This window comes from Equus caballus, chromosome 2, assembly GCF_041296265.1.
Source record: "Equus caballus isolate H_3958 breed thoroughbred chromosome 2, TB-T2T, whole genome shotgun sequence".
NCBI classification, from domain to species: Eukaryota; Metazoa; Chordata; class Mammalia; order Perissodactyla; family Equidae; genus Equus; species Equus caballus.
Window position 1 is genome coordinate 66,469,708 of NC_091685.1, and position 16,768 is coordinate 66,486,475.

The 16,768-nt window shown below is 34.3% G+C and overlaps 1 protein-coding gene across 20 annotated transcripts in view; it reads left to right on the forward strand.

Moving 5' to 3' along the window:
• DEFB135 (defensin beta 135) overlaps positions 1-16,768 on the forward strand; it is a 317,402-nt gene that overhangs the window by 127,081 nt on the left and 173,553 nt on the right. For 9 of the 20 annotated variants that reach the window (XM_070261332.1, XM_070261326.1, XM_070261327.1 and 6 more), the window contains 2 exons: positions 197-222; positions 6,150-6,223. The exons of 3 other annotated variants lie outside the window; for them this stretch is intronic. Coding sequence is in view for 3 of the 17 variants with exons in the window: in XM_070261344.1 (XP_070117445.1) it covers positions 197-222 (26 nt within the window). In the remaining 14 variants the exon portion in view is untranslated. Of the gene's footprint in view, positions 1-99; positions 223-1,785; positions 4,528-6,149; positions 6,224-16,768 lie in introns of those variants that run through there. 8 more of the 20 variants (XM_070261335.1, XM_070261334.1, XM_070261344.1 and 5 more) reach the window with 3 other exon arrangements.

Below are 16,768 nucleotides of genomic sequence, written 5' to 3' on the forward strand. Positions count from 1 at the left end.
TTTTATGTTTTAAAATTATGGTTTTTATTATTTTATTTAACTGATTTGGTAGAATATTTTGTTTCTGTATCTATTTTAAACTTGTATTTCATTTTTCAGATTACTTTTTCATTATTTTTGTGATTTCTGCCATATTGACTCATCATCTTTTATATTTAAAATGATCAATGTATCCATTTCTCATTTTCATGTCTAGAAAATACTCATCCAAGTCAAGATCAGGTAAATATCTATGTATATATTTTATAGTTCTTTCATTAAAAATATTAATCATTAAATCTGTAATTCATTGTATACATGGGAAAATTTTCTAATAAACCTTTGTCCATTTGCTAAATAATCCTCTTACCACTGATTGCGATCCCTTCATTGCATTTATTTCATTCTAGTAAGGTTAACTTTGTTACTTTGTACTGTGTTACAATGATTCACATAGTCTAATAATAGAATATTACTAATCATGTATTTCATAATAACTGATGGTAAAATTAATCTCTATTATTCTTCCAAATCAAAACATTCTTGAGTATTTGCAAAATATAATTTACAATTAAGTTTCTAAGTCCAAAAACATACCTTGAGTACTTGCTTGAAATTATATTTATTGATGCATTTCAGAATTATGGTTTACATAGTATAATGTTAAGAGCTTGGAGCCAGGAGCCGAGAGATAGATGCAAGATTCAAATTCTGGTTTAGCTACTTCCTGTGTTTGTGATCTGGAGAAAGTTACTTAGCTTCCCTGCTCATGTTTTTTTCACCTATAAAAGGCAGAATAATAAAAGTATCTACCTCCTTGGGGTGAAGTCAAAATTAAAGAATGTAATATTTACATAGGTTGTTGTCTGGTACATAGTAAGCATTATTTAAGAATTTCTGATTCAAGTCTACTTTGTATTTTTCAGTAGGATGTTTTTACTGGATTCATGGAAGTATTGCCCTTTTCTTGTTATACTAAATTCTAATTCCATTTCCTAACCTCCCAGCTCCTCACGGCTGTATTTCCTTCCTTCTATTTCCTTGCTTTAGCTTTATATAGTTACTTTTCATTTTTTTAAATTGAACATTGGTCAAGTTCTTATCATTGTTCCTTTTTACATGAACTGTTGTGGATGTCAATTTCTCTCTGAGTGCAGGTTTGGCTGTATTTGTTAAATGCTATTTATAGTAATCATATTCTTATTTTTCTTAGTCTATAATTTTGTTGGTCAGTCTGTAGTTTTTAAGTTCAAATTCGCTCAAATTTAAATATGTGCAACACTTAAAAAATTTGAATGCTAATTTGAATTCTGCTATGATGATTTAATTGCCATATCACATTCCTGTTCTGAATCCAGTTTCGTGTTTTTCTTTTTGCATATTTACTTTCATTCACAGTGTTTACTTACCATATCATCTTTCATTTTTTATTTCAAAAAGGTTAAATTGTTTGAATTTTGTGGTAATACAAATTTATTCTTTAACAAATTTTTTATTTTTCAAATGTGTTTATTTCTTCTAAAAGTTGAATCATCTATGTTCTTGTTTTTTTAAAAAAATTATATTCTCACAGGCCTATTAGTCTTTGAATCCATTAATTAATCAGAGATCTATCCATAACTACTGTTTTACTGAAAGCAGAGTGGGAGGAGTCACCTCAGTTTTTCTCAGTTGCTACCTTTCACTATTAGCATCGTCTTCTAAGGCATTAAACCTGAGGCTTGGCTGATATGCACAGACTCTAACTAACTTCTTGATATTTTATTGCCATTTAGTACATACTGATCTGAAAATACATCTCCTGATACTACTGATTGTCTTGCTATAAATTGTACAATTTATTCCGAGAGACTTTGAAGTGGTTTATAACATTTCCTTCACTAGACAGAGTACTTCAAATATAAAATTCCCATCATGATTTTCCCAGGTACTGCTACTTCTACTGCTTACATTTTTCCCCCTATAACAAAGCATCAACTTCTGTCTTCAATACAAAAATTGTTGGAAGTGTAGCCTTATAATTACTATACAAATGTGAAGTAACAAACAGGAAAATGAGGGAATGAGAGAGTCCAGGCTGCCTGGAAATCACCTCCAGATGGGTGGTATCTCTCTTTCCTCTGGTCTGAGAAAGGACTAGCCACTGCAATGTGATGGTGCAATGGATTTGGTGAATAGGATTGGGTGGCATAGTATGGAATACACTTTCAAGTGCCCACCCAATATTCATTTTCTATCTCTCTTATAATAGAATCCAGCCCCTGACTATAGATCACAACTTGCCTAAATCAGTCATTACTATCCTGTTGTTCTTTGCCAGATTGTCTGCAACCTGTCCAATGACATTTTAGGGTAAGCATGATGAGGAGTTTCTAGGATGGCTTTTGCTTGCCTGATAAAAGAGACAAATGTGACTGATACGTCCACTTCCTATGCTCTTTTTTGCCTTGAACTCAGAACTGATACTATTCTGCAGCAGCTTTCTTGTGACCATGACGCAACTAACATGATTATGAATGGAAAACATAGGCAAAAATATAAAAAGCTCCCAGAACTGGGTCTCAGTGACATTGTTGAGCACTGGACAACAACAACTGCTAACATCAGACTTCACTATATGTATAAAAAAATAAGCATTTTTTAAAGCCACTGACATTTGGAGTTTTTACTTGAATTTGAAAGCTTTCCTGCTCAGACAGATATTTGCTAATATTTTCTCCGTTATTGTGTCTCAAGGTTACATTAGTATTTGGGTCATAAAAATTCATTATAAATTCTAATAAATTATTAACTAATGGTACATTTTCCAGTATTGACAAAACTTTTCCAAATTTTTTTACGAGAAATTTTACAAAATTATTTTACAAATATATTTATAGACTTCGTAATCAAAAACCTAAAAGAAGGAAAACTAATTGTCCATAGATTATAGGTAGTATAACTCCAAGTTAGGTTATAAGCAAATTACTTCTGTGACTAAAATTTCCATTCTGAAAGGGTATCACAGTTTAGGATTTTAATCTGAAGCACAGCTATTTAATTTTATGTCCCCATATCCCATTGCCATTTCTCTTATGGCTAGAAAACTCTACAAGCAACGTGTGAGTGTAGAACTCTATTGTCCTACATGCTCCACTCTACATTTAACCATCAGATGTGATACTGTGATATTTCCCTTTTTGTGGCGAGGGATAATTTCAAAACATAGCTGCAGAAACAGAGAAAGGCTATCTCTGGATTTGATCATATAACTTTCAGTCTTTATGGTTATGAATTTTGGAAACTGTCCTCTGTAGAACATCTCAAAAGTTTTCAATTCCTTTGGGTAAATACCAAGAAGTGCAGTTGCTGGGTTGAATGGTAGGAGTATGTTTAGTTTTGTAAGAAACAGTCAAGCTATCTTCCAAAGTGGCTGTGCCAGTTTGCGTTCCCGTCAGCAATGAGTGAGAGTTCCTGTTGTTCCACATCCTTGTCAGCATTTGGTGCTGTCAGTGTTTCAGATTTTGGCTATTCTAATAGGTGTAAGGTAATACATTTTTAATCTGTGAACTCTAGTAATGATTTTAGGCAAAGATTTTCTTTATTTTTCTATAGAATTGGAAAATGAAAGATGAAATTCTTAAACTTCTCTTTATGATTTTTAACATTGAGGCATAGTTTAAAAACATAAAGAGGATGTTGATCTTTACATGTGAATTTTCCTAACCTGAGTATTTTTACCATATTTGCTTTTATTAAAATCAACTGATACTGAATATATTTGGCTCAAGATGAATCATAAATTAAAAGATAACTTTTTACAGGTCTGATGAGTTTTTAACATCTGTATTTATTTATACTATCCTGAAAGTAAACATAAGGTTTTTTGGATACAAGACTTAAATTGTTGCTTAAAGCAGTAAGTACAGGGATCTGTACTGCAGAAGAGGAACCCTGAAATTATGAATCTGCTCATTCTTATAGGCTACCTGCTGCCCTCTTTCCTTCCTGAAGGAGGGAGAGAAACCTTTGCTCCCTGGTCCTTTACAGTCCTTTGATATGTGAATGTAAAATTCTGCAGATCAAATTTAATTCCCCATTTGAAATGCAAACAAATAGACTCTAAATCTCTCCCATTGTCTGTGGTATTCAATCATTCTTTAAATTTCAAGGCTTATCCCTTAACCCAAGTTCCAGAAAAGCAAACAGAAATATGAAAATGTTTCCTCTAAAGTACTATCTGGTCAATAACCAAAATAATGTTATGCTTCATTAAAGTTTCTTTCTTTCCTAAGAAAGAAAAGATAATTAATCTAAGAATAGTTAGAATCCAAACGCCTTGCCTGAGGTTTCAGAAGAAATAAGCCAGTTGCTGCCTCAAATCTGAAGTAGCAGCCATGTCAGTAAGTCAGTTACCTTGAACTTCTGACCCATAACCTTGCTTATTTGGCTATGATACAGGAGTCGTGAAAACATTGGACCTATGAGTTTATATACACTCTAAGAAGAGAAACCAGGTTCATCAAACTATTCTACCCTGGAGCCAGGATGACAGAATGGAAGCATTGGGTCAGACATACTGTTTTATCTTTTTACGTTTTGGTGCTGACACCCAGCAAATGGCCTTTATATATTTAAAAATATTTTCTTTTCAAGAGTGCTAATTGAGTTTAATCTTATTTGCAGATTACGAAAATATAAAATAATAGTCTGTTGGAAAATTACTGATATGAGTTCAGAATCCATCTCTACTGGAAAGCTTACTCATTTATGTTACATTTTATAATTGTACCCTAGCAGCCTTCTAATGGCCCTCAGATGCCACTCTAAAGCTACTAGTCAAGCAAAATGAGCTCTTAAAATGCTAATTTATGGAACGAGTGAGATTGTGGGTATTTTTTCAGGAAGATTTGTAATGTCAACACAAATAATCCATAATGAATCTATAAATCAAAATTGAGGTGAGTTTATTATGAGCCAGACCTAAGGACAACATAGCCCAGGAGAGCACCTTCATGAAAGAAGGAAGCACTCCAAAGAAGTGGGGTGCACAGAGTAGTTATATACCATCTTGGAACAAGGAGCATACATCACCTATGACAGGAATATCCCTTTTACAACAGTCATGAGATGGCTTTGCTGGCACAGCAGGTCAGTGGTCACAGAGTGAACGCAGGTGGGTAATTAATCCTTAGTTCCTGGGAAGAGATGCTTATCCTTAAAGAAATGCAGATATGGGAGAAAGCTACATCCCTATCTTTAAAGACGTCATTCTTGACTTTTGGGACATTGTAGATGTTTAAAACAGATGTACAATGCATGCTTGACAGGCTACATCAGGCTTTTCTGGAAAAAGAAGTTCAAGCCAAATTAGTTTTAAGTCAAATAGCTTCCTCATGTACTCCAAGATGTCCTATTGCTTGTCATGTATCCATCAGTAATTAAAAGATGAACTAAGTTTCCTCTCAAAAGAATAAGAGGCTTTGAAAAAAAACGTGATTAAAGACAACTGGTTAGTAAAGTGATGAGTGGAAGTAAAAAATGTGAGGATGAAATATAAAGAAAGGAAGTAAAAATGAGCAATGCTCAGAGTATAAAATACAAGTGACATCTTTTCCTATTATGACCTTACCACATACAGGGAAAATAAAATAAATACTGGAGCGAAACAGGCAATATAAGAAGAAAAAAAAAACAAAGAATTCAAAAGCACATTCCTTAGGAGGAAATGTCAAAGAAAGGAAAGATCAGGGTGGGCTAATGAAGTTTAGGGTGAAGCCTCTGATGTCACTTTAAGAACATATGGATGACAAAGCAAGTAAGTCAAGTAGAAAAAGTAGATTCCTTTTTGCAACTTGTACTGCTTGGACAATCCCAAGGCCTGTGTTACTAGGCCCGGGGTGCCTGAAGCACACCACCCTGAGTCCACTAATGAGCTGCTCCGACTTCAAATCTTCCAGGAATGCCATGGTCTGAGTCGTGTTGCCTTGGGCTATAGGTTTTATACAGCCTCCTGCTCTGACAATCAGCAGATGATCAACATTTGAAGACAAATCCAAGAGTGACTGTCCTAATAGTGCCAGAGTGTTGAACGAAAATGATAAGAAACAGAACAATAGGCAATGTTTCTACAACTTCATTAAGACATTTAAAAATCCATACTTATGTATACCTATTTATTTTTTTCACAGTCATTCATTAAAGTCAGAGATGCTCAGAAACTCCTTTCAGCATCCTGGAAGAACAAGAGAAACAGAACAGAACAGTATGTTTTTGAATCTACAACAGTGTTTGATAGCTGCTGTGGAAAGAATCTAGGGGAATTGAAATGGGTTTCTCAGACATACATGTCCTGGCATGGGAAGAGCTCTAAAAATATATTGCGTAGAGTTTGAGAGTAATCTAGAATGGTATTCATTGAAGGAGTATAATAAACGGGGGACTATTATATGATTCTACCACTGTATGAACAGACACAAAAACAAATGAATTATTTCTTATTTTATATTACCTGTTCAGATTGCTTGCACAGAGCCTCAGATCTGTTTTAGGAAATCTTTCCCAAGACTACTGGTTAAGAACATGGTAAATTACTTTGTGAAATTATATAAGCTGATGCTTCATTTTTTTTATGGTTGATATGATTTAAAAGAAAACAGGAATTATTGCTGTTTCTATTTTTATTGTGATGATCTGCCAGTTATTTTTTCCCCGCATGGCAGGGGAAGGGTAACAAGGCCTTGCTCTTACATTCCTCTACTTTTCAAAAATATGATATGTTTAAAGATTCTTTAAAAGTCCATTTTTGATCGGTATTTATATAAACAATCAGATACTTCTCAAAAGTGAAAAAGTTTTCACAGAATAAAACACGGTATTAGGATATTTCAGGTCAAGAATAAAGGTATTTGAATGACCCTGGATTTCAGAAGTTAGTAAACTTGTGTAGACAATGGTGCAAGTTTGGATTGATAGGTGATATATTGATTGTTATTTTTGGTTTTCATGCAATATTCACCAATTGGAAAAGGAAAGTAATATCTTTTTTTCTCAAAGTAAATTGTCACATTAGAAATATTGGCATTTAATTGAACTTTTCTGTTACTTCCTAAGACCCTGGATCTCTTTCCTTGGACCTAAAGGACAATATTACTTTGGAATAATCCAAGCTGGAGTAATCCAATAATTCAAGATTTCCCATAAAAGATCCATGACTGGCGCCATTTGCAAATGGAGACAATGCTTGACTTCCTAGTGTGATTTGAGGAATTTAAGAGATAATTGGTATACTTAGTAGTGGAAGAATAGGCTCTGAAGTCAGAAAAAGAAACAGAGACAGTAAAAATTGAACAAGAATGTTCACTAATTTTATGACTTCAGACAAAATACTACAGATTTCTGAGGCTTGTTTTTCTCTTAAACTGGAATAAATAGAAGATTAGTATGGGTATTAAATGAGATAGCACATATAAAACACATGATAAATATTTTTACCTTACTCTCCAAATCTCCTCTCCTTCTAAGTGCATGGTGTTTCACAATTATCTTTCTTATAAAATTTAAAACCTTCCTAGGAAAGTCACATTCAGTCACTAGATCCATATCACAAACCCATAAATAGTATTTATTGCTTAGTGATATAAAGGCATTTAGGGTGCTTAAGGACTTTCCAAGTTCTACTCCTATCATCTGAAAATATAACTTGCATGTTTCCTCTCGCCTGTCGAAGACCTGCTCCTCCTGAAAAGTCATCTTCCTCGGATGTGGGTTCCATCTGCAGTTGCCTTCCAGAACTGCACTCACTCTCTCCTGTATTGCCAACTCAAACTCTCCTACTCATCCATTCACTCTTAACACATCAACATCCTCTGGCGTCTGCCATCTAAATCACAATCCCCTCGAGCTATTCTACAATTTCTTCCTTATCCTTCCGTGGAATCTTCTCAAAGCAGTCATCCAGGATTTCTCTACTTCCTCATTGACCATCCCTTCCTGGACCTGGCTTCTATTTCCAGGTTCTACCAAACTGCTCTTTGTAAAATCAACATTCACTTCCACATTATCAAAGTCGAAGGTCTTTTTGGGTTTAAATCTCTCGGTAGATGATAATACTTTTGACTATTTCCTCTTTCTTCAAATACTTAATTTTGGTTCATATAAAAGCCCTCTTTTGGTTTTCCTTCTAACTCCTTGGGATCATTTCAAACTTGTTCATGAGTCCAAATCCTCTGCTTCACTTGCAAATATTCTTAATGTCTAAGCTTGCATCTTTAGCCTTATGTTTATCCCCTACTATATGTTCTTTCAAGACAACCTCATTTAAATCCTGAATATATTCGAATATCCCAAATATATATTTGCAGTCTCAATCTCTCATTCTTTACCTCTCTATAGAACGGCTCAATTGAAATCTCTGCTTAGGTGTCTCATAGCACCATAAACCAATTTTAAAACTAATTTTTTTAACCCTTCTTTGTGGTTCTATACATCAAATTGGCTTAACTTCCGATATTTCCCACCTTGGAAAATGTCTCCATTATCAACCTAGTTTCCTAAGGTAGAATCTGGTGATTAATGTTGACGCATATCCTGCTTACTCATCCATGCCCTTTTTTCATCATTTACTGTTTGTTTTTTTTCAAGTCCTCTTTTCTCAAATTTTCTCTCCAACTCGTTTTCTCTATTCCCAATGCCCTTATTTGGGCCTATGTTATTGTTATTGTCATTATTATTATTTAGATTACATCAAAAAAAGATGTTAACTTGGTCAGACTCTACAGTGCTGCTAGAATCAACTTTTTAAATGGCAACATAGATCATGTCACTTTCCTATTTAAAACTCTTCATGCTTCTTCATTTATATCCGATGTATTTAAAAGTAATCAAGTTTATCTTTTAAGCTCCTCATTATCTCTTCTTTCCTATTTCTTGGTCCTCATTTTCTGTTACTGCCATAATTACTTTTGATTCAGCTATAAAGAAATACTAGCAGTTTCCCAAATGTATAATTCGGTTTCACTCTCTATCATCATTCATTCTAGATCCTCTGATTAGAATGCTCTTCCCTTTTCACTTCATTTATTATTATTATAATTCTTTCTCGAATTTCAGTTGAAGTATTGTCTCCTTCAGAGAGTATTCTGGATTTTTGCCAGGTCCCCTTTCTCTACTTTTATCCTTTCCATTATAATGCATCACATTTTACTTATACTGGTAACTTCTCTCTGTTTCTTCAATAAACTGTAGCTCTTTGAGGGCAAGACCACATCTTATCTAGATCTATGTTTTTATCTTATGGTACCATGCCATAGCAATTCTTTTACATAAATGTTTGTTGAATTAGTGATTGAATAAAGGCTTAGGGTACTTTTGAGGAAATGAATTCTTTGAGAGGGAACACACGAGGTAAGTGAGGAGGAACCAAAATGAACTCTTCCTATAATTTTGCCAAAATTGTCTTTGTCAGGATAGATGATCAAGCTATGAAGGTTCAGGGTTTATGACTGCCAGGCATTGGAAATAGCATATCCTAGGATTCAAGATGTGCATCTTCATTGAATAAGCTTCTTGCATATTTTCCTGAGTTTCTACTCAAGCAAAAACCTTTTTCTAAGGAGATAGGAGTTTAGGAGTGGCTGCAACTTTTCTGTCTTTATTTTATAATCTTTACGTATTTCCTGATTTATTTTAACTCATTTATCATTTTGTTCATTGAAAATCCATCAAAAATTCAAGATAGTAACCCCAAATGCTACTTAATAGTAATTATATTTAAAAATATAATTTTTGGACAGAAGAGAGATTAGATAGTTTTTGGTCTAATCTCTTCATTTAAAAATATCTGAAGTCTTAACAGTTAAGTTAATTACCCAAATCACACAGTATGCTAGTAATTTAGGGATTCATCTTAGGATCCACTTAATGAATACATGTTTACTAATCATTAAAGAAATTGTCTGGCTATTGTAAGAATTAGCCTCAAATGTTATCACTACAGTGTTTATTTGCCAAGTTTTGAAACACTTCGATACACAAATAGCTGCTGTTTTTAGTATGGCCTGACATTATAAGATTGAGTGTTTGCTAAGATATAATGTTAATATGTCAGAGCATATTTTTCAAAAATTTAACGCCATGACTCTCACACAAATGTAAAACGAACACACGTCAAAGATTTCATTCAGCTCATTAATTGATGAGAGTATCATTAAGGTAGTAAAACACTCTAAGGAGAAGTCAAGAAGGGAGACTTACATACTCATTCAAAGGCATATGGAAATGAATTAGTTAATAGATTTAAATTGGTTAGTGCCCTACATGGCAATAAAATGGTAACCTTTGGGGTTACCTTTTTTGTTGGACAGAAAAATGCAAGATAACATGTAACTTCACAGTATCTGAGCTCTACTCAAATAGTTTACAGAGAAGACACACACACAGATGACTTCTCCTATGTAACTAAATAACCCTTGGGATATTCTGTCAAATAAATTTCTCATATGACATGGAAATGGCTTGCAACCATCTGCTTTATTTCCAAGTTTTACATAATTTTAAAGTATATTATAAAAGTCTTTGCAATATCCTGCCGCGTCTAATGACATAGTAAACTTTTCAGTTATGTAAACATTTGAATGAAAACTATTTGAAGAGACTAGTATCTAGTAGAAACTCTTGTAGCTCCTGACCTGTTACACAAGGTGTGTGAGTGTATTGTATGAATTAAATGAAAGAAAAGAATAACAGAAAATTTCTGCAACAATAGCTACCACTTATTAGTCTCATTATCCAAGTTTGGCAACATGATCAATGTTCTGAGTATATTTTTGTCACCCTCATTACAACCTTAAAGTTAGGAATTATTTATGCACAATTAACAGATGGCAAACTAAGATTTAGAAAGATTAAAAGCTTTGCTCAAAGAAATGAAAAAGCAGATTTGAATTAACCTTCATCTGCCTCCAGTGTTCATTTTCTTGCTTCTTTACCTTGACGCTTTTTTTTATTATTCTCTGGCTTTTCTGTTGTGCTATAAAACATTGGAAGACTGGGGACTGAGATAGTCTAATATGTAAGTAACATTTTTATCCCCTGGAAAATAGCACTTAGTGACCAAGGAATAATGCCATATTAATTGGTAATAACATTAATGTCTATTGAGCATGTACTGCTTTCCAGTTCCTGTGTTAATTATATAATCTGCATTATCTTGTTCAATGTTGACAATGGTGCTATATAAAAGACAATTTTGAATCATTAGTGCTAGCACCTGAAAGTAGACTTTGTTTGACTTAAGTAAAAAATAAATGAATTAAAATCATGGTGGAGAGCTGATAGAATTCCCCAGACAGTTAGAAATCCAATTGTGGAGAATACATATGCAGGAATAAATCTTATGTGTCCTTAATTCCTGTGATAATACCAGATAATTGGTCCATTGAGAAAATGGCCACCACCACTGCCACACAAGAGCTGTTGGAACTTGCATGGCTGATGTCCTGGGCACTGCTGCCCTCTTAGCCCTAACAATGCTGCCACTGCTCCCTGAGGAATGTGACTTTCTTGTAACTGCCTCCACTCCCAGAGATAATTATCCGAGGTCTTAGTTTGGAGCAGGTGCCTGACATTAGTATCAAAGTAGAAAGGGTAGTACGTGGCATTTTTAAGTTTCTACAGTGAGACAAGAGCTCTGTCTTCCCTGAGATTCATGTGGTGAGGAATTTTATCAAGCTTAGAAGATTTATGCTAAGCAGCCTAAAAGAACAACTAGAGACTATTTTACAGGTAAGAAAACTGAAGCCCAAATGATCATGAGTCTGCAAAAAGACACAGTTAATAACTGGTGGAGCCTTGATTGGAACCTACGTCTGTGTGACTCTCAAATCTCTGCTCCTAGCTCCCTTGTGTTCTGGTAGTTTCCTATTGTCCATTTCTGGTTTTTCTGAGTTATTCCCCAGTCCTCATCTCTGTTTCTTAGAAGGCACAAGTGTACACTTTTCATTACTTCCCTCTGCCTGGCTGCTGAAAGGTCCCTGTTACTACACCTCTATTTCATTTTACGAACCAAAGCAAACATCATTAGAGTTTTCCTGTGTTACTTGTTCTAATAGCAGCTCTTAGCGCTGCTTCAAGACTCTTTACACAAGAAATTCTCACACACTTCAACCTCAACCACATAATGTTTTTTTCTACATGTGAATTTTCAATTCGTTTTGTATATTACATCCTATGAAGCTATATATTCTTTTTTTAATGAGGAAGATTGGCTTTGAGCTGACATCTGTTGCCAATCTTCCTCTTTTTGCTTGAGGAAGATTGTTGCTGAGCTGTGCCAATCTTCCTCTATTTTATGTGGGACACTGCCACAGCATGGCTTGACAAGCAGTGCTAGGTCTGTGCCGGGGATCTGAACCTACGAACCCTGGACCACTGAAGTAGAGAATGTGAACTGAACCATTACATCACCGGGCCAGTCCCGTATATGGATTTGATGACCTTAAGTCTTAGAGGTTTTGGACATGGAATAATAATTGAATTTATAAAATAAAATTTTTTGAAAAGATAAATGTAAAAGAAGCCAAAATATGGGAGAAAATGTTTGTATACTGTAAACATTTTTGAAACAAAGGGAAGAAGCTTTTAGGCATTGTCAGTTGCTAGGAAACCATATGTTGGCTATATAAGTCTCAAAATAACTGAATATCTCATGCCTTGCTTTAGGCCCATAAAGTACTAATAGGAACAAAGGAAAATCTTATGTATAAAAATGTTTTTCATTTTCAGTACTTAAAAAAGATTACTGCCAAGACAATTATTAATTGAAGAGACTGCTGTACCAATAGTAAGTTTCAAATCAGACACTGTCCCTTGTTTGGAGAACTGAGCTTAAGCTGCTATATAATTTATGAAGCTATGCAGCTATGAATTAATTATCTAAATTTTTGGAGGATTAGGGTCACCATTTTAAAATTATAAATACTATTAACTACTTCACAGGGTTTCCATGTAAAATCAATAATAATGTTTTGATACAATTTATGACATATATTTAACATATAGCATCTGAATCAGAAATGCATTTATTTTGCACAAATTGATTCTTAGGAACCCTCATGCAACTCTTCCTCGTTGGCTCTATCATCTCGCAATTGTCTTACGGCAATAGCCTTTTGACAGGTTTCCTGGTCAACGGTTTTTCTCTTAGGGCTAGCTATCTTTCCTAAACAAAATCTTCATCCTCTGGGGAAATATAGTTGCATAAAACAGAACAAAAAACTTCCTTCTCTAAAATTCAATAGGCTGGACAAAAATAATTAGGAGCAGTAGAACACAAATGAAAGACAAGGTACGATTTCATTCCATAAACTGAAAATGGTCATTCACAGACATCGTTTTCCATGAATTATTGAATGATTCCTCTCCAATTCCTTCTGAAGCAGTATAGTGGGTGAAAATGAGTGGACACATTTCTGAGAACTCCTGTTAACAACAGAGATGTAGAAGGAAGAATTCAGAATGGGGATATGGGATGGCAGTAAGTTGGCAGAATAGGGACCAATGAGAAATGTAAGCCACAGTCCACCACTACAGGTGAATAGAACTTCACTTGAGTGAGGGAATTTCAGGGTTTATCAAGTTTGTTTTTCTCTGGAAAGGAAGAAAGTGGGAGAGGCTTGGTAAATCTCAAAGTTCCTGTATATCACAACAAGCAAACACTTCAGAGAATAGAGAAAGCAAAGACAAAGGGGTAAGAAAATTAAGAATTGGTAGTGGTACCGATGACCTAGGGGAAAGATGAATAGACATCTCAGTTTAGTGTCCTTCTCTACGGCAGCAGATAAACAACTCTATATCTGAAGCTAATTCTAAGTTTTGCTTCTATTCCAAAAGTTACTTAATATTGTCCTCAAAATACTAGTCAACAAATGCACTCAGAAAAGAGAATGAAATGAGCAATATAAATACTGGAAACTCAGAGGAAAAATATAATTATTAGCAAGTTATATGAAAGAACACTTAAAATTCCAAGAAACTTCACTGAAAAATGGAAAAACACAGACAGATAATTAATTTGTATAACTGGTTACATCAATAACATATCAAAATCAGAGCATTACGAGCACAAAGATAGTAAGGAAATATAAGGAAGTAAATATTATGTTTACATTAAGAATATGAACAATAGTATGCCTCATGATGAGTGTAATATGAAATATGTAAAACCCACATGTAAATAAAACTTTTGAAATAAAAGAAGACTTAAAAGAAGACTTGGATAAATTGAAGAAACCACCTCACTCCTGGAGACTCCATATTTTAAATATATGAATATTCCTAAAAGGATCTATAGATGAGAGGTAAACTCAATAAAAATACCAAAACTGTTTTTCAGAGTGGGGAGTGAAACTTCCCAAAATTATTCTAAAGTTCACCTGATGATAAGTGACTAATCATGGAGGGTGAGGAAGGAGGGACTACCACAGAAGAGAGAACAGTGAACACAGTCTGCTAGTAAAATATAACATGGCACTCAAATACTGGGAAAGAAATGGAAGCTGGGTCTATACTTAACTCCTTACGGCTGAATACATTCAACATATATACTATAAAAATTCAAATCATATAAGTCTGAGGAGAATATATACACTAATATTTTCAATGACACAGCAATTTTGATTATTCTATGAAATCAAGAAATCCAAAATAAAGTGATTCCTGAATTTGACATATGAAAATTTAATCTTCATTATGACAAAACAAATAATAAACCTCCATAATGTCAATCTCATAATAAGGAAAAAGAAAAATGAAGCCATTTGGGGGAAAAGGACTTGTCATATATAAGAAACCAAAATTTTTTAATATATAACGTATTGTATATGTCATTGGGAAAAACAATGTGATAGACACAATGGCCAAATTATATGAGAAGGCAATTTACAAAATCAGATAAAATGAAAATGGGCAAACAATATTTTTAAAAGCTTCAATTTCATTTTTAATTTAAAAATATAGTCAAAATAGCAATAACCTGCCATTTTTCACTTATCAGATTCACAGTAATTAAAATGAATCAGATAAATCTCTTTGTGGCACTATGGAAAATAAAGATCATACAAGAACAAAATTAGCACAAGTTATCAGCAAACGTCTGTTCTATAGTGCAGGGCATGCAGGATGCCAGAGAGCCTTCTCAATGCCAACCCTAGCCTCTCACATCATATTTACAAAAGCACCTGAAATCAGAGCTCACTACTCTCCCACTCCAGAGCCTGGTCTTCAGGAGGTATAAATTTCTACCCACAAAGCCGTGTTCACAAGAAATGTAACTGTAGCTTTCTATGTTTTTATTTCGTATTTTAAGTCCCCACTTGACATCAGTTCAGAGTTTTCACCCCTTTACCCCAGGTTTAGATTAGATTCCAAACCACCATGGTGGAGGACTGTCTCATCCTTAGTCAGTTTCAACCCTCACTGACATTTGCTGAGATGTCCATTCTCTCCTTTAGACATTGTTAAGTGATTCGTGTATGTCACAAATGTGGCTTTTCAATGTTTTCTTATTTTTATTTTGGAGTCTTAACCTCCTTGGCTGGCGGGGGGAGCATAGATCCCATTTGCCGTCAGATAACACAAAGTTACTTGGATACTCTTCTATACCTTTCCCAGTGGGTTTGACAGCTTTGAGTTTGGATGTATCAACTTCTCTTATTTTTTTCAGACTGCGATCTCTTTATTGACGATATTGCTTGCTCTGAATTAGGAGGTTATTTTTCTGTCTACTGAGTCCCATCAGGGCCTAGGTCTGAGTTTTGGAACTCATAAGCATTTCCTTGCTCTGACATTTCTTTCCTGAGGCAATGAATGACAAGCAGCCTAATAGGTATTGGGGAATATTTAGCCTAAAAAGTTGATACAATTTGACAATATCTGATGACAGCTCTTCTCACTTGTAACTGATACCATCTGCAAAAAATATACAGGGATGGAAATGTGTAATGGCACAAGGAGGGGGTATGGGGGAAGTTTAGAGAGATGGGCTGGGCAGGAAAATCTTGCTAATGGAGAGGTATCTGAGCTCCTTTTGAAAAATGTGAGGGATGGTGACTGGGAGAAGAAAGGAGGAAAATTTATGGTATTATTGATATGTAAATTTTGAAGCAGAGAATATCTTGAGATGAGGTTGAATGTATAAGCAGGGACCAGATGATGGATGTGACGATAAAGAACTCACATTTTGTGCTGCAGATCATGGGAAGACAAACACTCATTTTAATCTTGGGAATAACATTGTTTTTGCATTTGAAAAGATCAAGTGAGTGGCAATGATTTGCATTAATTTCACGGGAAAAAAACAGATAGAGGAAGACAAATTCATAGGTTATTTCAATAGTTCAGGCAGTGGCTTGTGAACATTAGAACTAAAAAAAGAAAAGACAGCCTTGAGAGATATTTAAGTGGTATGTTGTGAGGAATTGGAAGTGAAGGTGAGGGAAAGAAAGAAATGAATTATAGCTCCTATTTTCTTGACTTTGTACTCTTGAAGTATAAGAAAACAAAAGAAGGAAAAAGAAAGAGTACAGGGAGAGGAGAAAGACTTTGGAGACAATGAACATTGAAATTGGAACAGAAATTAGTTTATTCTGAACTTGGAACTATCAAATGTTACAGTGATCAGAAATTCCATGTTTTCTCTCTTTTATCATTATTTACTTCTTTTAAAAATTGAATTCCAGTATCTGGTATAAGATAACAAGAATAAGAAAAATCAATATTTTTGAGACAAAAATGTTGATATTGAGGAAATGCT